This window comes from Kluyveromyces marxianus, chromosome 4 (assembly GCF_001417885.1).
Source record: "Kluyveromyces marxianus DMKU3-1042 DNA, complete genome, chromosome 4".
Taxonomy (NCBI): Eukaryota; Fungi; Ascomycota; class Saccharomycetes; order Saccharomycetales; family Saccharomycetaceae; genus Kluyveromyces; species Kluyveromyces marxianus.
The window spans coordinates 269,547-291,260 of NC_036028.1; the positions used below are offsets into that span (position 1 = coordinate 269,547).

At 40.6% G+C, this 21,714-nt stretch overlaps 9 protein-coding genes across 9 annotated transcripts; 5 read left to right on the top strand and 4 right to left on the bottom strand.

Annotated features, from left to right (window-relative positions):
* Window positions 1–196: 196 nt before the first annotated feature.
* Window positions 197–2,059, bottom strand: BAP3 (amino acid transporter BAP3; the record flags this gene model as incomplete). Its single annotated transcript, XM_022819405.1, has 1 exon — window positions 197–2,059. One exon carries the CDS (start codon window positions 2,057–2,059, stop codon window positions 197–199), a length of 1,863 nt encoding a protein of 620 aa, XP_022675974.1.
* Window positions 2,060–4,673: 2,614 nt separating this feature from the next.
* Window positions 4,674–5,735, top strand: DET1 (acid phosphatase DET1; the record flags this gene model as incomplete). The annotated part of the gene is made up of 1 exon (XM_022819406.1): window positions 4,674–5,735. One exon carries the CDS (start codon window positions 4,674–4,676, stop codon window positions 5,733–5,735), a length of 1,062 nt encoding a protein of 353 aa, XP_022675975.1.
* A 937-nt stretch (window positions 5,736–6,672) lies between these two features.
* TPI1 (triose-phosphate isomerase TPI1) lies at window positions 6,673–7,419 on the top strand (the record flags this gene model as incomplete). Its single annotated transcript, XM_022819408.1, has 1 exon — window positions 6,673–7,419. One exon carries the CDS (start codon window positions 6,673–6,675, stop codon window positions 7,417–7,419), a length of 747 nt encoding a protein of 248 aa, XP_022675976.1.
* Window positions 7,420–7,756: 337 nt separating this feature from the next.
* On the bottom strand, window positions 7,757–8,446 carry ALG14 (N-acetylglucosaminyldiphosphodolichol N-acetylglucosaminyltransferase anchoring subunit ALG14; the record flags this gene model as incomplete). Its single annotated transcript, XM_022819409.1, has 1 exon — window positions 7,757–8,446. One exon carries the CDS (start codon window positions 8,444–8,446, stop codon window positions 7,757–7,759), a length of 690 nt encoding a protein of 229 aa, XP_022675977.1.
* Window positions 8,447–9,271: 825 nt separating this feature from the next.
* KLMA_40127 (uncharacterized protein) lies at window positions 9,272–9,634 on the top strand (the record flags this gene model as incomplete). Its single annotated transcript, XM_022819410.1, has 1 exon — window positions 9,272–9,634. The coding sequence occupies one exon, from the start codon at window positions 9,272–9,274 to the stop codon at window positions 9,632–9,634; it is 363 nt and encodes a 120-aa protein (XP_022675978.1).
* A 1,110-nt stretch (window positions 9,635–10,744) lies between these two features.
* On the top strand, window positions 10,745–11,326 carry HSP26 (chaperone protein HSP26; the record flags this gene model as incomplete). Its single annotated transcript, XM_022819411.1, has 1 exon — window positions 10,745–11,326. One exon carries the CDS (start codon window positions 10,745–10,747, stop codon window positions 11,324–11,326), a length of 582 nt encoding a protein of 193 aa, XP_022675979.1.
* A 781-nt stretch (window positions 11,327–12,107) lies between these two features.
* Window positions 12,108–13,148, bottom strand: EMP70 (Emp70p; the record flags this gene model as incomplete). Its single annotated transcript, XM_022819412.1, has 1 exon — window positions 12,108–13,148. The coding sequence occupies one exon, from the start codon at window positions 13,146–13,148 to the stop codon at window positions 12,108–12,110; it is 1,041 nt and encodes a 346-aa protein (XP_022675980.1).
* A 1,796-nt stretch (window positions 13,149–14,944) lies between these two features.
* Window positions 14,945–16,903, top strand: TRS85 (Trs85p; the record flags this gene model as incomplete). The annotated part of the gene is made up of 1 exon (XM_022819413.1): window positions 14,945–16,903. The coding sequence occupies one exon, from the start codon at window positions 14,945–14,947 to the stop codon at window positions 16,901–16,903; it is 1,959 nt and encodes a 652-aa protein (XP_022675981.1).
* A 116-nt stretch (window positions 16,904–17,019) lies between these two features.
* Window positions 17,020–20,634, bottom strand: RAX2 (Rax2p; the record flags this gene model as incomplete). The annotated part of the gene is made up of 1 exon (XM_022819414.1): window positions 17,020–20,634. The coding sequence occupies one exon, from the start codon at window positions 20,632–20,634 to the stop codon at window positions 17,020–17,022; it is 3,615 nt and encodes a 1,204-aa protein (XP_022675982.1).
* Between the last annotated feature and the right edge of the window lie 1,080 nt (window positions 20,635–21,714).

Consider the following 21,714-nt stretch of genomic DNA (forward strand, 5'->3'; position numbering starts at 1 on the left):
GTTACATTGAATTAATGATGAATAATCTAAAGACTGTCTAAAATTACAAATTAAGGTACGGATTCAACCATAGGAGAAGTTAATGAATCAATTCCCAGCCATACATTTTCACTATCAGTTAGGAAAAATTTGAAATTGTGCATTTTGATTTTTTGAATCCTTAGATTTATGCTAATAGATGATGAGATGATTACTTTTAACACCAAATGTCGTAGAGTTTGTACCACCATCCTTTACTCCTTACTTTTTCCTTGTGTTCTAAGTCTTCCTGCCTTAGGATTTCTGGGTCGTACCTCTTTCTATAAGAGTCTAAATCTATTTCTTTTAGTGGGACTAAGAAGGTGAAGTCTTTGGTGTAGAGCATATATCCAAAGTAGAGGACAATCCATATTGGAGCAGCTAAGTATGATTCGAAGAATGCTTCTGCATCAGCCTTTCCTTTGTTGTCCATTGGGAAAAGGGCGACCCAAAATTGGGCAATGAAGACTAATATGTTGAAGAAGACAGCGTATAGAGAACCCCATTCACCAGTTGTTGAAACGTAACCTAAATCGTCAATAGGTCTGTTTTGGACCTTACAAGCACGTCTGAATCTATAATGGGATAGACAAATACCAGTCCATGTGAACAACTCAGCCAAACCGGCAATGGCAGCTAACCATGTGAACACTTGTTCTTCGTTCTTGGATGCAGCAGCGAATGCAATGACACCAAATACAGAACATATGACTAAAGCAACTAAAGGTCTACCTCTTCTGTCAACATAATTCAAGATCTTTGGAGCCATGTTTTGTTCAGCCAAGGAATTTAGCAATCTTGGACCAGTGTAAAGGGCAGTGTTACCCACAGAAATAACGGAAATCAAAATGACGGCGTTCACAATATGTGGAACAATCTTGACACCGTGGGAAGAGATAGCAATAACATATGGGGAGGCATGGGTAGCTGAACCACCAGCACCCATTAGCTCGTCACTGTCTCTTGGCACCAAGAAACCGATGAGAATCATTGTTAGAAGATAGATAAACAAGATTCTGTAGATTGACTTCTTCGTGGCACTTGGGATGGCCTTTCTTGGATTAACAGACTCGTTCACGGTCAAGGCAAATAGTTCTTGACCACCGTAGGAGAAGAAACCAGTAATTAATGTGTAACAAACACCCTTGAACTGGCTACCGGCACTACCTTCGGCAAATGAACCGGGCTTCTTCCAGTACTTACCACCGATGTAGCCATCCTTACCCGCACCACCACAATTAATGATGATACCCAAAATGACAAAACCAATGATCATCAGAACCTTGCACGAATTGAATATGAATTCGAATTCAGCGTAACACCTACCGGAACCATAATAGTGTACAGCTAGCAAGAAAACAAAGAAGATAACAACAAACACATCGGGATTAATCTTATCGTTCCAGTATTGAACAATTAATGTACCCGTGATCAATTCCAAAGGTAAAACCGTGAGCCATTGGAGCAAACTTAGATAGACAGTAGCGAAACCCCAAGCTGGAGAAATGAAAATGGCCTGGTATGCGTTAAAGTTACCAGGTAACTTTGGGTATGCAAGTGCTAGTTCACCAACTGCTTGCATCATAATATAACTGATGATGGAAACCAGAACATAACCAATTAGCAAACCACCTGGACCACCAAAGTATAAAGATTTACCGTTGGCAACCAATAAACCGGTACCAATACCAGTACCCAACGACATCATAATCGTGTGTCTGGGCTGAATGGTCGATTTAAGCTTCGAAGATGCGATAACAGGACCCTTGTGATTAGGATTGCTGGTGACGTTACTTAGAACAACGTCTGCTGCGTCATGATGGTGCATACGAGCCCGCCTTTCATCGCAACTTTCCAAGACATCTAGATTTATTTCCCCATCATCATCATCCTCCGCTCTCTTGAATGAATCCACAAACCTCTGGAATAGCCCATTACGAACCTCCAAGGATTGCTTTTCCGTAGAAACACTGATTTCCGTCTCGTTGGAAGACTTCTCGTGGATATTTCCACCACGATCCTTCCTAGCTTCGTCTGTCATGTGTATACCTGTCAAAATATCTAGCCTCTTCGTATTAGTGAAAAAAAAAATGTGCGCGTCCTTCGCCTCGTTTACCGCTTTTTGAAACTTGCGATGAGCTTTACCTATGCGTAGTGGCCTTTAAGGTTCGATGCGCAAACCTAAAATTACCACTCACGAACAAAATACACAAAGCAAGTCTGTGGAAGAAAAAGCACACAACCTTTTAACCATTAGCTTTTATATATACATATATACAGTTCGTTATCTATCCAAAGAAAGAGCACATTCCATCACAACTGATTGAAACCACTTAAGGATTGGTTCACATGAAAAGGCGCACCGCCGATTAATCGCTAAACTTTCTTCCAAAGAAGAAAAGGTTCGATTACTCATACCTCACAACCGGGTGCACACGTACGCCTTCATAAAAGCAACAATAGTACCCCATACCATCTCATCACCGGTACAGGCGAGTCGAGGATCCCTCCGAAACAAATGCCCACCCCTCCATTGCTTAAGCACAGTACCATCACAACATTTCTAAGCGCATCACGAAACGTTACTCCGGCATGGCGAACGCTACAAAGTGCCTTAGCATGGGCTCTGCGATGGCCTGTGTTGCCATTTGACACTTTTCCAGATGCCTTGCAGCGCATATTCTATTTCTTTTTCATTCTATGTGCCCTTGATTTTCTTTTTCGAATAGTTTCAGGGTTCACGGCGTTTTGTAGGCAAAGTGCCATAAAAAGAAATAAATGTGCTTTAAGAGTCAGGCTTTGTATGAGAAAAAGGAATATTTTCCGGACTATGAGATGATCGGTAGTCTTGGCATGGGTCACGTAGCTGGTGGGACGTCAAAAAGGTCGAAAATGGAGGCAGGAGAAGGCGTGAAAGGTAGGTAGGTAGGTAGGCTACATGCCGGTTCAAGGCTCTATTGGTATGGTATGGTGCCGGTACCGGTTTCTCTCTGCTTGATGCGATGCGACGAGCACTTTGCGTTCCTTTGAGCCGTTTGTGTAGAAAGTGGAGAACTGAGGCTAGCTCCGGAAGCTTCGAGCATAGTGTGACGGCGGCATTGTGATAGATAGATAGATAGAAAGATAGATAGATAGATCTGCGTTCGAGTAACAAGGGAACGAGCGGCCAGGCTGGTCCTGATGGCTTGGAGGGGGACAATCTTGGTGCTTTTCGGCTCTTTCCCTTGGGCGGACAATGGACAAGAGGAGTGAAAAAGCAACGCATTGTGCCATGAGAGTCACGTGACAAAATAGTTAAAGGGTATACAGAGCGAGCGAGACAAAGTGCATGTCAGCGGGTGCAGTAGATACAACAGATACAGATACAGATACAGATACAGAGAGTGACCTCACATCTCAGTCAGTCATCGGCGTTTTTTTCTATCCACGCCTTTAGCTTAAACCAGTTCACGTCCTGCGAAGTGAGGTCAGGCTGCACAAACGAGTCTACCGGGAAGGTCTTTCTGACTGCGACCAAAGTTGGTATTTGCGTGACGCCAAAACGTAGCATCGCTTCTCTTGTGTCGAGAAAGTCGGTTTCCACATCGCAGATGTTGATGCGTTTCTCTGTTTCCATCAACACGATCCTGTTGAGGGCTCCGGTCAACTTGTTGCAGGTCTCGTTTCCTCTTACCGTAAAGTTTAATATGAGAGGGAGCCGGTTGTTGAACATCAACACTTCGTTTAGCTCGTTATCGTTTCTGATGGGCAAGAAGCATTGGTTCTTGCCCGTTTTCACGTATGATTGGGCTGGCGATGCTCCTTCGTCTTGGGTGAAGGGATAGATGATTTTAGTCCACCACGAGCTGTTCCTCTGTGCGCATTTGTACAGCAAAGGGGCCGCAGAAAACGCTCCTGCGCGTAGCAATAGACTTTGGCTTTGGGCAACGACACTAAGCATGGTTTTTCTAGGATGTTGTAAACATATATAGTGCTGATTCAGGGCACCAGAAATGGGCTAATTATCTCCATTCTTGTAGCAAATAGCATCCATCATCACTTTTGTCTGTTCAGCTGTGTGTGAAAAAGCATGGTTGCTAGCAAGCAATGAATTGATGCACAGCCAGCCAGCTAGCTGGTAAGAATGTTGTGTTTTTTTTTATCGAATTCAGTCACGTGATTACAAACAAGTATTCCTACGCCTACCATCTAGGAGTAAAAAACGGCATTGGGGGCGAATTCCGGACCAATCCCAGAGGTTAGTTAAGGTTCTTACAAGATACTTCTTTGTGCAAGGAGGGCCGAGAGGACTGTCTTTGGTTGCCTATGGTTGCCCTTTGGCTGTGGGATTTAACGGGTTTTAGAACCTTTTTTTTTCTTTGCGTCTTGTCTTGTACTTCGAGCTCCAGCGGGAAAAAGGGTCTTTTGGTGGTGGTGGTGGTGGTGCAGGTCACGTGACAAGGAGTTAAGAGCTAGTCATGATTTGGACCATTTGGGGCCCGTTCATTGTTCCCGTTAATAGAGGCTCCGAAGAATCGGAAGAAGATATATATATCTTCCCTGTTCAAGGATACCACCGCTACTCACTACTCAAAGACAAGAAGTACCCCCGCTAGTGATACCAGCAGTAACATATTTGAACCTCGCTACCAACCTCGCTACAGATCTCGCTCCCAATGAAACCAAGATTAATACTACTGATCAGACACGGCGAAAGTGAGTCCAACAAGGACAAGAAGGTGAACGAACACACACCCAACCACTTAATCCCGCTAACCAAGAACGGAATGAACCAGGCCCGAATGGCTGGTATAGAGATATTGAAGCTGTTGAACGTTGACGATGATTCCCTCATCCAAAAGATTGAGCAAGAACAAGATCACCCAGACGACAGGAAGAAGCTCGAACAAAACTACAAACGAGTGAGAACGTCAAAGGATACGGATATCGTGTTCTACACTTCCCCGTACCGCCGTACGCGTGAAACGTTGAAAGGAATAATCGAAATGATCGACCGGTACAACGAGCTAAATACCGGAATAAAAGTGTGCGAGGGCGAGTCGTACCAGCCGTTAGGCACACGCCGTTTGGCACATTGGCAGTGTCCAGCGTTTCCAAGTGCTGTGTTTGAAAATAGCGCCAGTGTTACCAACTTGAGGAAAGTCCATACTACAGGAGTGCCAACCACGACCGATTCTTCTACCTCGGACCAAAACCAAAACCAAAAGAACTTTCTACATTACAGGGTCAAGGAAGAGCCTCGAATCAGAGAACAGGATTTCGGCAACTTCCAGCAGACAGAGTCCATGACAGAGGTCATGAACACGCGTGCGAACTACGGCCACTTCTTCTTCAGATTGCCGCAGGGCGAATCTGCCGCTGATGTTTACGACCGGTGTTCCGGTTTCCAAGAGTCCCTATTCCGCCATTTCGAGAGAAGCGGCGGCAAGAAGAGAGATGTGGTCGCAATTGTCACCCACGGGATATTCTTGCGTGTGTTCTTGATGAAATGGTTTAGATGGACTTACGAGGAGTTTGAGTCGCTCATGAACGTGCCGAACGGAAGCGTCATCATCATGGAGCTGGACGAAACGCTCGACCGCTACGTGTTGCGCACCAAGCTCCCCAAATGGACCACAACGGGGTGCGATGATGCCGCGGCGGGGGCGTCAACCTCGGGCTCGAACTCTTCTTGCGCGCAGAAACACTGTCAATGCGAGCCCACCGCGATCGTCTGATATCACGTGACCCATACGTCATTACCATATGTAGCGATTTAAACAAAAAAAAAAGTTGAAAACCGACAGCAGCCGGGTAACAATTCACAGCAACTCTCTGGCTACAGCTCTCTGGCCACGGCTCTCTGGCCTCAGGCCTCAGGCCGCCTCCCCCCATTCGCTTCTCTCTGCCATATGTCCTTTCCGTCGGCCACGCCCTGGGCCCACGCTCCAGCTTCCACTTTTTGGTGAACATTTTTTTTTTTCCCGGGATCCGAAACTGCAGCTTCCCAAAAAACCCTGCAGCACAGCAGCCTCCAGCCTCCACTACCAGGCCCCACCCAGCTTCCCCTATCCCGCCCCCCAAACAAACTGGCCAAAAAAAAAATAAAAAAGCGTATAAAACACAAAAAAAGGCGTGATCTCAGCTTCCACTATCATTACTGGATGCCCCGCTGCCTACGGCTACGGCTACACCCATTGGCCATTCCATCCATCAAGCCCTCGGGTATACCATACCACACAACCTGATTCAGTTCAACCGATCCACACTGTAGTAACACACACTATAGACTAGCCTATACCATACCATACCATCCATATACACACACATACACACACATACACACATACATACACCATACCATACGACGCCCATATTCCTCTCTCTGCAACCGGAGGCAGTTTCGAGTTTCGAGTTGCGAGTTTATATGCCTTGACTGACTTCAAGCAGTTGTTGGTTTGACTTTCTGAAATTTTTGTTGCTGCGCTGTGCTTTCATGCGTTTCTTTGATTCTGTGTATATAAGAGTGGACATTGTAGGTATATACGAATGAAACAGAGTGTTGTTTGATGAAAGGTTTTCCGATTTCGTTTTAGTATGGATTGGATTATTTCATAACCCAAGGACTTACAAAGGACTTAAGATACACATACACACATATATAACCTATCAGACATGGCTAGAACATTCTTCGTTGGTGGTAACTTCAAGATGAACGGTACCAAGGCTTCCATTAAGGAAATCGTTGAGAGATTGAACTCTGCTTCGATTCCATCCAACGTGGAAGTTGTGATTGCTCCTCCAGCTGCCTACTTGGACCACGCTGTCTCTTTGAACAAGAAGGCTCAAGTCAGTGTTGCTGCCCAAAACGCATACTTGAAGGCTTCCGGTGCTTTCACTGGTGAAAACTCTGTGGAGCAAATCAAGGATGTTGGTGCCGAATGGGTTATCTTGGGTCACTCCGAAAGAAGAACGTACTTCCACGAAACCGATGAATTCATTGCTGACAAGACCAAGTTCGCTTTGGACAGCGGTGTCAAGGTTATCCTATGTATTGGTGAAACCTTGGAAGAAAAGCAAAAGGGTATCACTTTGGAAGTTGTCCAAAGACAATTGCAAGCTGTTTTGGACAAGGTCCAAGACTGGACCAACGTTGTTGTTGCCTACGAACCAGTCTGGGCTATTGGTACCGGTTTGGCTGCTACCTCTGACGATGCTCAAGACATCCACCACTCCATCAGAGAATTCTTGGCCAAGAAGTTGAACAAGGACACCGCTGAAAAGATCAGAATCCTATACGGTGGTTCCGCTAACGGTAAGAACGCTGTCACCTTCAAGGACAAGGCCGACGTTGACGGTTTCTTGGTTGGTGGTGCTTCTTTGAAGCCAGAATTCGTTGACATCATCAACTCCAGAGTCTAAATTAAATTAGGTTCTAGTCCAAATACGAAATATTAAAGGAAAAAAAAACAATAAATAAATAAAGCCTATAAAGCTACGATGAAATAGAGAGTGCTTTTGTTTTGGAAAATTTTTGAAATGAATTTAACGGCTGTATGAGCACGCGCGATAATGTAGTGTTGTTACTATATGATATTGTATACTTATATGTAGCAGTAAGAACCCGCTTATCCCAATAACGAAATAAAAACGAAGAACGAGCAACATTATTGTTTGATTCCCGACACAAGATAGCAATAGCGAAGATCATTAGTTATTTGTTGAAACATGTATACGTATATATACATACCATCCATCATCACACGAGAATGCCGTAATACTTGGCCCTTGGATACGCTGGGAGTAGATCCGGCCATTGCACCACAAACTCGTCTGCCAATGGGTACAGAATCTTCCCAGTTAGACTCAACCTGTTGGTCCGCGCCAACGACTCTACATACACAATCTTGGAAGGCTGCCATAAGAACAAATGGTACAATTTCAGCCACACAGTAATTATACAACAGGTCCCGGGCCCATTGAGCAAAGTGAGGTTCGGTTTACCCCTCATAGACTTCTTGATATTATACGTAATAGTCATCGAAGTTATCAGCGTCTCGATGATACTTATCACGGACCCTGCAACCGAACTCCCAACATCACGCGCCTTCTTGAAATGATGGTACTCTATTTTCACCTGTAGCTGTTTAGAAGAAACAATAGCCCCGATCTTATCCTTAAACTTCACCAAACTATCCTCATCCGAATATCCCACATGTATAGTAGTTGCCCCCTCAATTATCGCCTTTTGATAATGATCTAGCAATCGTAGCATCTCCCCAGTATGTCCACCTGACCCAAGGAAAACAAACAAGACAAGATCCTTGGCATCAGCATCAGCGGTAGCATGCCTCTTACTGCTGCTGAATAGAGGAATTACGGCGCATATCCTTACTAGGCAAAGCGTGATAATCCAGAGCAGTATACACCAAAGAAGCGCAAATAACATGTGTGAAGTGATTGTTTTATCGCCTTTCGTTTCCCTGAACCACGTTCCTCCTACACTGTTAGAAGGCAATAATAAACCGCCAAGCGCTTCCTCAATACTCAATGTCCAATTGTATGTCAAATAGTTTTATAATCGCATGTTTCTAACCAAATATCAATTAATACTACTATATAAACTAGTAGAGTTTGTCCCAGAGAGATCTTGTTTGACCTGCCGACGACAGAAAAACGAGAAAAATTCAAATCACGTGACACAAATCAAGTTTTTTTTTTTTTGTTTTTCTTTCTTACCCTCCATTACCCGCCTCTGCATTCTCCTCCCGCCGTTTCTATTTCGCTTCCTGTAACCAGCAAAAGATGCGAAAAAACTCACAGCCCACACAATATGATTTCCTAATGAGGAAATATACTACTTGCAGTAATAACTCGAATACTGCATTGGGACCGAAAGGTACGGCAAGGTACTTTGCTTACTTAGTGGTGTAAGACCAGCAGGTACGTACAGCGGCCGTTACAAAGGACAGACACGAAACTTTGACGGTAAAGTTAGCTAATAATTACTGTATCCACTAGTAGTGTAGGTGCACACCTGCTATGTTTAGCATAGCGAACGCGTTTTTGAACGCTCGCGCATTGTTTAAAGTCTCTAGAGATGAACAAAAATAAACTAAACCGCACATATATATATAAAGAGCACACATATGTCTGTTACGACCCGATCCGAGTTGGATGGATCAGTCTCCGGTTCGTTTGATTTGGGTTGGTTAATGTTTGGTTTCGTTTTGTCACTTAGAGTGCTAAGGTAAAAATATAGTGCGTAAAGACAATGAGCAGATCGAAGAGTGGTTTGAAGCGCAGCACGGTAATTTTAGACGACAACATGGTACGTGAGTATAAACTAGCACTGGAGAAGCTCACGCTGGATAACACAAAGCAAGCACACGCGCACACACAAGCTCCTAAACAAATAAACACATCGGATTCGGCAAGTTCCATCAGCTCGATGCTGTCACGTGACAACTCTATTATGGACCTGCTGCTGATCGACGAAGATGAGTCCGAGTTTTTGGACGGGGAAGAGACCAGCGAGGTGGTATTTCTGTCGAAGGGCCAGTCACAACTGGATTTCCAATTGGACCTCTGGGAGAACGATACTGCTGTTCTCTCAAGGACTCCGCTAGAGTTCTAATTGGGCTAGAGCAAAAAACCCCAACCGACGACCTCCGGGTCCAATCACTCCATTTTCATGACGCCATATAATCATATAATATAGTCTTTCTATGTAGATCATACCAAAGACTAAAGAAAGAATGTGTAAATAATTAATTAATTAACTAATGCAAACCTAATAATAATAACCGCAAGTATACGAATCGAGCAGAGCCCGAAATTAAGTTTGCGCCAATTGCTGTTCAGACTACATCAAGGGTGTGTTTAATTGACGCCTTTTTTTTTGCAAAGGTGCGTGCTGAGTAGCAGTCGCATGGTTTTTCATTGTAGTTGTAATTTGGAAACCATACGACCCAACAAGATAGATGCCAACACTCCCCCGCTTCTCAATAGTTCCTCAGGGGACCAAAGGGTGGAAGAAATACGCGCGCATGACAAGGGTGCATGTCCCCTTGCACAAGGTTGACTCTTTTTGAGACACAACACCTGTGTGCCTGGCTTGGCCTGGCCTAGCCTGGCCTGGCCTAGCACCATGGGGCCGCTTCTTAGGGGAGCCATAATTCTCGGGCATAGAAAACCCCGTAGTGACGGTTGCTAGAAATTTCTGGACTGGCATCGAAAAAGTATTACCCGGCTGAATTATAGAGGAAAGTTAGCGTTATTTTCATTGATTCGCTTTTCTTTTTGTAGTTGCCGACAGTGCGGAACAGCGACAGTTTAATGAATGTGATGAGCTAAGGCAAAGGGTAATTAGAATTAGACACTAGAACGAAGGGGAAATAGGGAGGAAGATGTTACGAGAGAGTTCTTTGCATGTAGTTGTAAGGTGATTAGGGATTGTGTAATAACTTTAATCAACATAGTAGAAAGTTCTAATGGTTTCTAAGGGGTAGTTACTGTGGTATACAGTGCGCCAGTATTATTGGTTTGGCAACAGTGATGGATTTGGTGGACCTGAAACGTATAAATTAGACACGAGTCTGGCAAGTTGATGAGAGATGGGAAGGTTGTTTTTTGTATTAATTGTATTCAATGTTATTTCTATAGCCCCAATCACCAGAGATATTTGATTTCATAAGAGACTATATCTAAGAGATTAACAACAACTAAGAACAAAAGCGATTACGAGATGTCTTTCAATTCACCATTTTTCCAATTCTTCGATGCTATCAACCAGGAAGTTGACCAATTCAACAGACTGTTGAACAACTCCGGTTTCATTGCCCCAAGACAAATTGAGGACGAGTCTTCGGGCAACTCAAAGCAAGTGGCCAAGCAAAACCAAAATGCCAACTCGCTATCCAGCTTCTTCCAAGACCCATGGTTTGCTGATTTTGGTAAGGATTTGATCCCTCCATTGGATATTTTGGATCATGAGAAGGAATACGAAGTTCATGTCAGTGTTCCTGGTATCAAGGACAAGAAGGACATTGGCTTGGAATATCACCAAGAAGCAAATGAAATTGTGATTTCCGGTGAGATTCCAGACATCACAACCGAGGAGACCAAGGACTCGGCTAAGATTAGAGAGAGAAGATACGGTAAGTTCAAGAGAGTTGTCAGATTGCCTAAGTACCCAGGCGTTGATGCAGACAACATCAAAGCAAACTACACCAACGGTGTCTTGGTCTTGACCGTTCCAAAGTTAAAGCCTTCTGAAGACGAAAAGGCAAAGGTTCGCAAGATCGAAGTTGGTGATGCAAAGTTGTAAAGGAATCTTGAGGAATGATTGCCGTGTTATTATGACCTTATGAATTTAATGAAAGCCAAGAACATTTAGAGGAAGAGTTTCTTTCCTTTACGGCTCCTGGAGTTTGGAAATTCCTGGGCAAAAATGACAGAAAGGGAAAATCAGCAATGATTCAAAGGAATGTCACAAACTCAGGAGTGCAATACTTTGAAACATGTTAGAGTAACCTTCAATTGGTTTCAGGGCCACAAAACTTTTCTCTCCGTGATTCTATTACGGTTTTTATTATTATAAGAGTTAAGATTGGTTTCATTTTTTTATTAGATAGTTGAAGTAAATAGATCTGGTATGTGTGTGCTCTAACTACTCTTTTAAAAAAATAAACCTTTCTGCGCGTTACAAAACTTGAACTGAAAAGATTGTTGCTTCGGGCGTTATTAACATATACATATAAGTATACGCGTGTACATAACCTTGTATATATCTATATTGATATCTTTAAGTGATATATCTATACATCAACGATTAGTATTCATGCCTATTTGATTGGCCGTTCTTCGTTAATAAATGAAAAGGGTCCTGCTGCCAACTGTGTTATTTAATTGTTTACAGGACGGCTGTTGAATGTTGAAGGGAAGCAACAATAGTTGTAAAGTTGTATAATGTATGGTCTTAAAATGCCGTAGATGCTATTGCATGGATTATGGTATATAACAAATATCATATGCGGCTAAGAAGTCTGTCAGAATCATTTCATGTCAGAAATCTTAAAAATTCTTCTTTCGATTATTAATTACTCCTTTTAATCGACTTTAATGCATGAGTATATCTTCTTCACTAGAAGTAAACTGCTCAAAAATCCAATGGCACCTGTCATTAAGCAACATAATCCACTGATCAAAGAAGAGTATCCTAGATATAGAACCACCGTAGTTAGTCCACCCAATCTGAATTTTGTGAAGAGGATAGAATGGCAGAACACATAGAATGCGCAACCACAACCACCGATAATGAAACTTCTCCATTGCCACTTCCAGTTTTCTAAGCACAATGAGTAGTATGTTAGTAGAATTGTGATCAAAGAAGTTGTTAAGATGAGCAATAGGAAGGAGAAGAATAAGAAGCCAAACATGTAGTAAATCTTATTAAACCACAACGAGGAGTAAATGAAGTACAATTCAACAGCAATGGAGCCGAATGGGAAGATTCCCGCAATCAAAGATGCAGGAAGAGTCTTCAAATACCATGGTTGGAATGGAATTTGTCTTGCAATCTGGTTGGTTTTAGCAGGATGTTGATCCCAGTTACACTTTTTCCATGCCATGAGAGATCCAATAGCAGATAGAGGAATAGAAACTATGAACCATAAGAAAACAATAACGATCATAGTCTTGAATGGAATGGCACCAGAAGAGTGAACAAATATTAGGAAGAAGTTCAAAGCAACAACGACAGCTAAGATCGAACCAGGGATCAAGATTGGAGTCAAGACCAAGTTGGTTCTCCAGTTTTTCCCGTTGAAGAACTTATAAGTGGCCATGGAAGTAAACGAACCAAACGAACCGAAAATAGCATACAATAAGAACATAACAGTAGTCAAAGATCCTCTAGAGCTTGGCGACAAGAACCCTAAGCAAGCGAATAAGATTGTTGTGGTAGTCATTAAGGCAAGTTGAGCACCAGACCCAACGAACACAGATAGAAGCATGGCCCTTTCAGGTGAACGGAAAACATCTCCATGAATGAGCTTCCATCCGGTTTCTTCTTCAAAGTCGTTGTCGAGGTTCATCTCGTTATAACGGGCTAAGTCATTCTTCAATGCACTGTACAAGGAATGGACCATTACAGAGGACAATAGAACAACAATAGTAGAGAAGTTTATCAATGAGAACCACTGGATCTTAGGATCATAGACATGTAAGTATTTATCCCATCTTGTAGCCCAAACAGTATCACTTGCAACATATTTAACTGAGTAAGTAAAGAACACTTGGTTGTCTTCTGTTTCGCTTAAGACCAAAGACTCTCCTGTACTATCACACTTATCCGGACCATCACGCTTAATAGATGCTGGAGTAACAGTCACACCAACGATACGGTAGTCACCATTGCCTCTGTCGTGGTATTCGATTTGAATATCATAATGGTTCACAAAATATGGAATTAGTCTTGACTTTTGTCTTGGAGTAAAGACGTTCTTTTTATCTTCACCCAAATCTCTTTCCTCTTCATCATCTACAACATCAACTAGACCCAATTCAAAGCCGTTACCGTAGAAATCAGTGTTGGTTTTGACATCATGCACTTTTTTAGCTGCTGGTAGTCTATCAACAATCCAGTTCTGGAAGAACCCATTCTTGATTAATTTGTTGATAAACTTCGCATCATCACCTGGAATAACAGCCTTACACAAAGTCTGACATTCCGTATCCTTCAACAAATGAAGCTCAAATGGAGAGTTGTAGATACGGTCACCAAATATTATAGAACCCAAAGATTCAGGCTGCTTCTCCAAATGGTCAGGCCTACAAAAGTGAAATTTGCTGTAGTAATAGTCATAGGAGTATAAAAACCTTTCTTTATCACCTGTATCATGGTGGTCGGTATCATAATGTTTGAAAAATTGAGATGGTGTCAAGTGGTTCACAAGGAGAGGAATGCTGTCTCCCTCATGATAAGTAGTTGGCGCAACACCTGGCAAATAGAAGGCATCCGTGAAGAATTGTCCTACAAGCACGAGTACAAACACACGCTGAAGGAAAAAAGACAACATTCTAGTTTATATTGATAAATAAGTCGCCAAAACCTTATCGCAGCCTTTTCTGATCTCACCTAAGTCCCTCCGGGGTAGAATCTTTAGCTTTTCACTTGTTGTAAGTAGTAGTAAATAATTGATCAATGTTATTATTTAATAATAGAGTACCTAAGCGAAAAAGAGATTTAAAAAAAAAAAAAAAAAAAAAAAAAAGGCCTTCAATTGCGTTTAAAAAACATAGACAAAGACATAATTGACACTGAAAAAAGCTCCCAAGTGCCCCCACCGATAATATCACTGCTCCTTTATGCCTTATGAGAGAATAGAGAAGAAATTGTGGCCATTTTATTTTAGTCTAGATACGTTTCATTAATATGTTTAAAGTGAAATAGCGGTATGGTTCTAGAAACTAACGGTTACCCGGCCAACTGCATTAACCGTCACCGCGAATCAAATCATGGTAAACTTCTACCGAAGAATGAGAGAATAATGCGTTAGTACTCTCACACACACGAGCAATTTCATCACCAAGCTTACAACTCTAATACTGAGCCAAGTGGCTCCGTATACAGCTTTTTCTATCTAGTTTTGTCCAGTTTCTCGACGAAACGTCGTTTTTTTCCTGCGAAGCTTTCTGAACTTTTGTCAATAGTGTATCCATTACTTTCAACAAAAAGATGAAAGTCATGATAACTGGCCTACGAATTAACAACCAATACAGAAAAGTCAAGGGCAATAAACTAACAGAAGTGGCTAGGAACCTGTTTACGAGCTTACAGGGTTGCGATTTGACATAAAGCATCTGGGGTTCCATTTAAGTTTCGATCTTCTAGTCAAAACTCGATACTATTTAGCTGTTATCAAGGGAGTCAAATCAATCTAATATGTCATTGAGATTCTCTTATGAGAAGTATATGAACCTTATACAGTACCCGGAACACTGGGGAAACCCAATACCCCAAGAAATATCCAAGAAAGTGATCTATAACACCTTGTCACCCTGTATATGCGTTCAGAGTAATTCTGTACTCGATAACCACCTAAGAGAAATGTATAACATCGATTCGGTTTCGATGTTATTTCGATACTTTGGCGATTACATTCAAGATAGAGATCAAATCGCATCTGCAAGTAATCTAAATCTAGATGGGGTAAATAATGGGGGCGCAGGGGTGAAATCTAGGAGAAGACATCGTTCAGACTCTTTATCCCAGAGACAAGCATCTGAATGCGTACGATTCACGCGATCCCTTGAAGACCTTATTTCGATAGACTCAGAGGATCATATTCTACAACCTAATGATATCGATCGATTTCTCTCACAATATCTAGAGAAACTAGAACCTTTGATGGAGAAACATGATAGCCCTAGTAAAATTTTAAAGCATTCCATTTATCACCGATTTTTCATCACACTCTCCTCCATAAACCTCTCGCGATACCATACTTTCCATCATCCAGTAGCGGCCCTCTTACCAATAGATATCACAAAAGGGCAAGGCTATGATTATGCGAAAGAGATTCTAATCAGCTTCAAAAATTTGCATAATAACCTAAGCCATTTCCCCGAATTCATCAACATAAATGATATTTTACCCATATTCGTTCTTTGTTATGATGAGAATTCTAGGGAACAATGGGAGGCTGTACAGTCTCTTATCAAGAGCTTAAAAAAACAGTTGTTCGTAGAGAGTGTTCCAATTCCTCTCTTCACCACTTACGAACATGCTCCACTAACCACATTGCATTCACCAATTACTGTATCATTACACGAACAAGTATTCAGCATGTCAAATCCAGTGTCAATTAACGTACCATCAATTCTACTGAACCACATTTATGATACGATCACATCTATAGTAGAGGGTCTGATGATTCCTTTTATGCATAGGAAGCTAGTATTTTGGGATGAAACTGTCTTACAACCTCGAAAGAGTATATTTCAAAGCAACAAATTCTTCAGAAAGTTTATATCCCCCAAAACTAATCACCCTACTCCACATAAAATAATTAAAAACCAGGATACAGGCGCAGAAGATATTATGTTCCCTGCTGGATCCCCCGAGTTTCTTTTAAGGAAACTTGCAGATTGGTCATTCATGTTATCTGACTTCAAAAAGGCATATTCGATCTATGATTTGTTAACCAAAGATTTTGAAGCATATCCTCAATATTTAGCTCCATGTCTTGAAGCAAAGTCTGTTTCTTTATTAATGGGTGCCCAAAATATTATAACTGCTAAAACGATTAAAACAGAAGTCGATCCATTGATGAAACGCGCCATTGAGCAGTATAAAAAAGAAGATGGAAAACATGACCTTCATTTAATACATTGCATTTTGACATTTTCCGATTTGCTACTCTCCCTAAGTGACACATGGGTTTCATCTCCATTGGCAATAAACTATCTTACTTATATTCTAAACTTCAATTTATTGGGTCCGTATGCTTCTGTTATCATTTGGGAAAGAATTGCATATGCTTACGAGATTTGTATTGATCTGAGAGTTAGTGAACATACTTTACCGAGAGTCGATGAACTGAAGGCACTAGATATAGACGATGAAAGTAGAGAAAGCATTGCTGAGAAAGGTAACGATTATGAAGAAAATAGATGGGAGAATCCTGATAAATTGGTGTTTGATAATTTAAGGTCTGAAGGTTTAACAAGATTTAGAAAATATTCTCTATACCAACTAGTTGCTGCAAAAAAATGGACTGAACTACACAAGGATAACCAGGCCAAGTGGTGTATGTACCAAGCCACACCCGTTTACGAGAAATTAAAATTATCCAAGAGAGAAGATGGCCTATTCCATAGATTAAATGTTTCCCTATCTTGAAAATTAGGCAGAAATTATTATCATTACCTGTTTATATGTAAGTATGTACATACATCCTTGCTCTAATACTACATTATTAAAATAGACGAGATTGTCTTTGAAAGTCCTTGAAACTTTTATATAAATTTCATTAATTTCTCCGGAGGAATTGTATCCAACATTTCATCTTGATTGATCCGTGGTTTGAGAGATTCATATCCTTTATGGCTCATGAATAGGTATGAGAAGAGGGCACCAATTAGACCAATGACGGATATTGTCGCTAGAGCCAACGCCAGTCCTATCAAAACAATCCATCCTCTATTAATTTTGTTCTTCTTTTTGTGCGATGGTTTTTTGGTAGGTGTTGGTTTCGGTGTGGAAACCGGCGCATGACTAGAATTATTGGACGTTAGAACAGTTTGCGAGGAAGATAGATAAAGATTATCAATATCTTGGAAGAAAGAACCTGGTAGTTGGTTCTGAGAGTCTTTAGATCCTGATGTAACGAAGAACGGTGACCATTCCTGACTGGCATCATCATAGACCATAGAGTTTAGTGTCCCAAAATCATGAGCGTTCAATTCACCATCCAATAGTATTATATGGGAAGTGTCCGCCCTCTTTTTCGAATTTTGATAAGACAAGACAGTAAAGCCAGCAATAGAGGAATTTTCGTTCAATTGAGGGAGTATTGATTTCACATTTCCATTTTGAATTTGTTCCAAATCATCTTCGGTTTGGGCTATGATATTATCGATAGATTGTCCTATCAGAGAAAAGGAGACCAAAGGTTTCGAACCAGATTTAATAACCGAAAGATTATTGCTGGTAAGGTTAAGGGACAGAAGCTGAATATCAGTTTTATTATCTACCTGTAATAAACCACCTATTAGTAAAGTACTTCCTTCATTCGAGAACTGTAATTGGTTTATTTTACCTGAAATAGATCCATTGAGGAAATTTTTCCACTGATCACTACGGTAATCATATAGACATATATCTTGGCAACCTTCAACCTTATATGAACCACCAACTAATATACTGTTATTTTTTTCAAATGATACCATTGAGTTCACACACTGTGTACCATCAAAGCTTTGTTTGGCAACGCTTTCGAACCCGGTTAAGTTCACGACAGAGAATTGGACATCATTCTGATTCAACTTTGATGTCCCATTGGTACCTATTGCCAAAATGTTCTCCCTTTCATTAAACAACAACGTATTAATAGGTTCAGACCATTCTAATTGTAACAATTGAGATGATGTTGAATTAGTACTGGTTAGCACAACCCTGTAAGAGGTGCTATTATTGTTTACCTCTTGAAGCGCATAAACCACTGTAGTATCGTTAATATATGTTGCTTTATAGGGTCTGTAAGTTGCGGGGAATTGAGGTAGATTTGGGGAGGAGACTTGTCCATCAGGAGATAATACTGCCATGTCATTGAGATTTCCAATGGTTTTCTTTAAAATAGAACCAAATAGCAAAGAATCATTATGCCTATTAGCACCAGATGAAACACCAGAAATTGCAAATGTGGAAGAGTTTGAAATATAACCATTGGAAGACACGTTGAAAATATACGCTTGGTCAAACAATAGAAGTTCACTACCATCCACAGTGAAGTTTACTACATTTGCAATATCTTCACTTAATTGCCCAAAACTGTTAAAACTGTTTCCATCATAGCTTAATATTTCATGCTGATTTTGACCATTTGCATCAAAAGAACCTGTAAAAAGTAAACCCTCTGAATATTCAAAAATACCAGTAGTAAAGCCAGTTGTTCCAAGTCTCTGTGATGATGAAATTAAAGTGTCGTTATCTAGATCAACTTTAGAGATTCCATTGAAGTTTCCGGCAATCAATAATTCATCACCAAACAGAGCTGCGAATAGACTTGCATTGCCTGGGAAGTTATCGACTGCATAATTTGATAGAGTGTCATTTGTTTCAGAAAAAGGTTTAGATATATTTTTGGTGTTGTACTGGAAGAGACCGTTCAATTCAAATGTAGAGTTACCATAGATTTTCTTAGTATCAATTGATTCCGTTATAACACCCAATCTATCTGCAACCATAATGGAGTTCTCACCAAGAGCCTGATCCCACGAAAGAATGACTTCTGGCGTTGATTGTAGGAAACCACTGAATAAAGGATCGAATTTATCTTGATCATTGGTTTGGTAAATTAATTTGGTAGCGAGAATTTCATTGCTTGAAGGATCCATCAATGTTACGTTTACAATTCCCCTCTGGGAGCATGAATTATCATTCAGACATCCTGGTGTATACATGTTTAACGTGTATTGACCAGGATATGTAATGTTGGGGAAGAAGTTGACGTAGGGCTTATTATTTTGAATGTTAGTGGCCATATAATTACTACCACTATTAATGATGTACCAGTTATCAGCAGATAGTTCAGATTTCGAATAATCGGTTGTGGATTCACAGTTTGGTTCGTTGTATGTATTATTCGCATACACCATGAATTCCGTCTCGAATAATTCGACTGAGTGAAGAGCAACATTACTTCCATAAGAATCCAAAGCGAAAAATTGGAGCATTGTTACAGGAACATCGTTTACAAAAGCAAATTCTTGATATGAGTCAGACCACTTTAGATTAGTACTATTGTTGTCTATAGGCACTGATCTAATAGCAGAAGAAGAGTTTTGATATAGCTCAGTTAAAGTTTTTGAGGAGAGTAGTGGACACCATGCATCACACTGCTTAATTTCTCCTGAAGATGGATCCAAGTACGTCAAGTTCATAATACCATTGGAAGGGGAAGTGATGATTCTAAACAAAGACACTTCGGAATCCTGATCTAAAGAATTATAGATTCTCACCTTTGAAGGGCGAATCTCATTCTTCAAATTTATTTGTAAACTAGAAGGTACGCTCCCCGAGACTAACCATCCGTTTGAATCACCACTAGAAGGGCAGAATAAGGCATCTTGCTGAACGTTACCACCTATAACCGAAGACAGCTTCAAAGAAACGGACTGATCAAACTGTAGATCCGCTATATCTTTATGCGATGTACCATTTGATCCATTCGAAAGCTGCCTCAGTAAAGTAGAGTTTTGAATATTTTGAAACTCACCAGCGAATAGAATATTCTCATTATCGAGCTGAACGATAGAATTAACAGTGGAATTATCACTGAATCCCCCAAAAGGAAGAAGCTTTGTTGAATTGTCAGATCCGTCCCACATAACAACACCATGACCAGTCACATTGGAAACTTTGTAGGAAAAATTACCTGCAATGATTACGCTGTTATTTACAGCTAATAGAGCATTAACATTTTTAATTGGGTTTGACAATAATGGTTTAGTAGTGAGGCTGGTTAAGTTCAATAATACTTGGTGGCCCAAATCAATCCCATTAATTTGCCCAGATCCAGATAAAATAAAAGAATCATCCTGATATGGCACAATTTTTTCGATTTTTGCATCCTGTGCCGTGTCAAATAGCTTTACGAAAGTATCGTTACTATAGTATAGTAATGCCGAATCGTTCGCCTGTATGGTAAAATTTTGTTCGCCCGTGTACGATATAATTGTGAGATCCCCGAAATCATTCATATACGTCACATCAGGAGGACTCCACTTAGGAGTTTCATAATGGCTTATGTTGAGTAGCTTCTCAATATTCGATAGTTGACTTCCCAGCGTAAATCCGGTTAAATATATGAGTACGCATAGTGATATTATTTGTTTGAGCATGTAAACCATTTTTAACGAGTGTCTATAAGAACAGTAGTGAATATATTTAATGAATGACGAAAGTTGGTTTTTTCACTGCAGCACAATTGATATGTTAATAATGCGTATACCAAACAGAGAAAGTACTCTATTATCAGTAGACTTAGAAGGAATTAATAGATACCTCGCAAAACGGTAAAATTTCTAGCAGGTATAGGACAGCTCCTAAGTTTCGATGCGACGTTCTTATTACTGAATTTCCAAATTGTATCCCAGACAGTAAAGGAAAGTTAGAGTAATAAGTATTAATATAATAGCAGGTAAAATATCAGCTAGTATACCTTTTCGAACGCGAAAAAGAAGATACCCACAATTACAACGAGCACGACACTGAAAGATCTAATCCAGCTTAAACTTGTAGCCCAATATAACCGCAATCGCTTGCCCTTTTAACTATATTACCAACCACTTTTACTTAAGATACATACAGTAATGATGCTTCTATATTCTCTTCATCTCTATTTCATTTGTATATATTTTGATCTTTCCAAAAAAAACCATATCTAGTGATTTCTGAAGATCGCAGTAGTAAATTCAGATCCAAGCGAATTCAATGAAACGCTAGTTAAATTTTGCACAGAAAGAAATTGCATAAAAGAAACTCAGCAGTTTTCGAACAAATTGAAAAACAAACTCAAGATCACTCTCACTACTCCATCAGTAGCCGGTTATCGGACCTTGTCGTTAGGCACTCTATTGTTGGTTTCCTTCGAAACTAACGTGCAATTAATTAGTGAATGGGACCGTTCAGGGCCCACTCACCCGCTCTTGTCATGTAACACGAACATAAACAATGTCAGAGCTGCCTGATCTGACTTCACTTCCTAATTGGGTATTTTGTCATATTTCTGGTTTAGTTTTAGGCCGAAGAGGCATGTGATCGAATCTTAGTAGACGCTTTTCTGTTAATTTGGAAAGGAAACCAAAAAAAAAAAAAAATTTCAAAAAAAAAAAAAAAAAAAAAAGAGATAATTTATTCGACGCAGATCGATTGTACCTACTACTTACCGTTCGAGACTACCGACAATATTGTGGAATTTACGTCGCAGA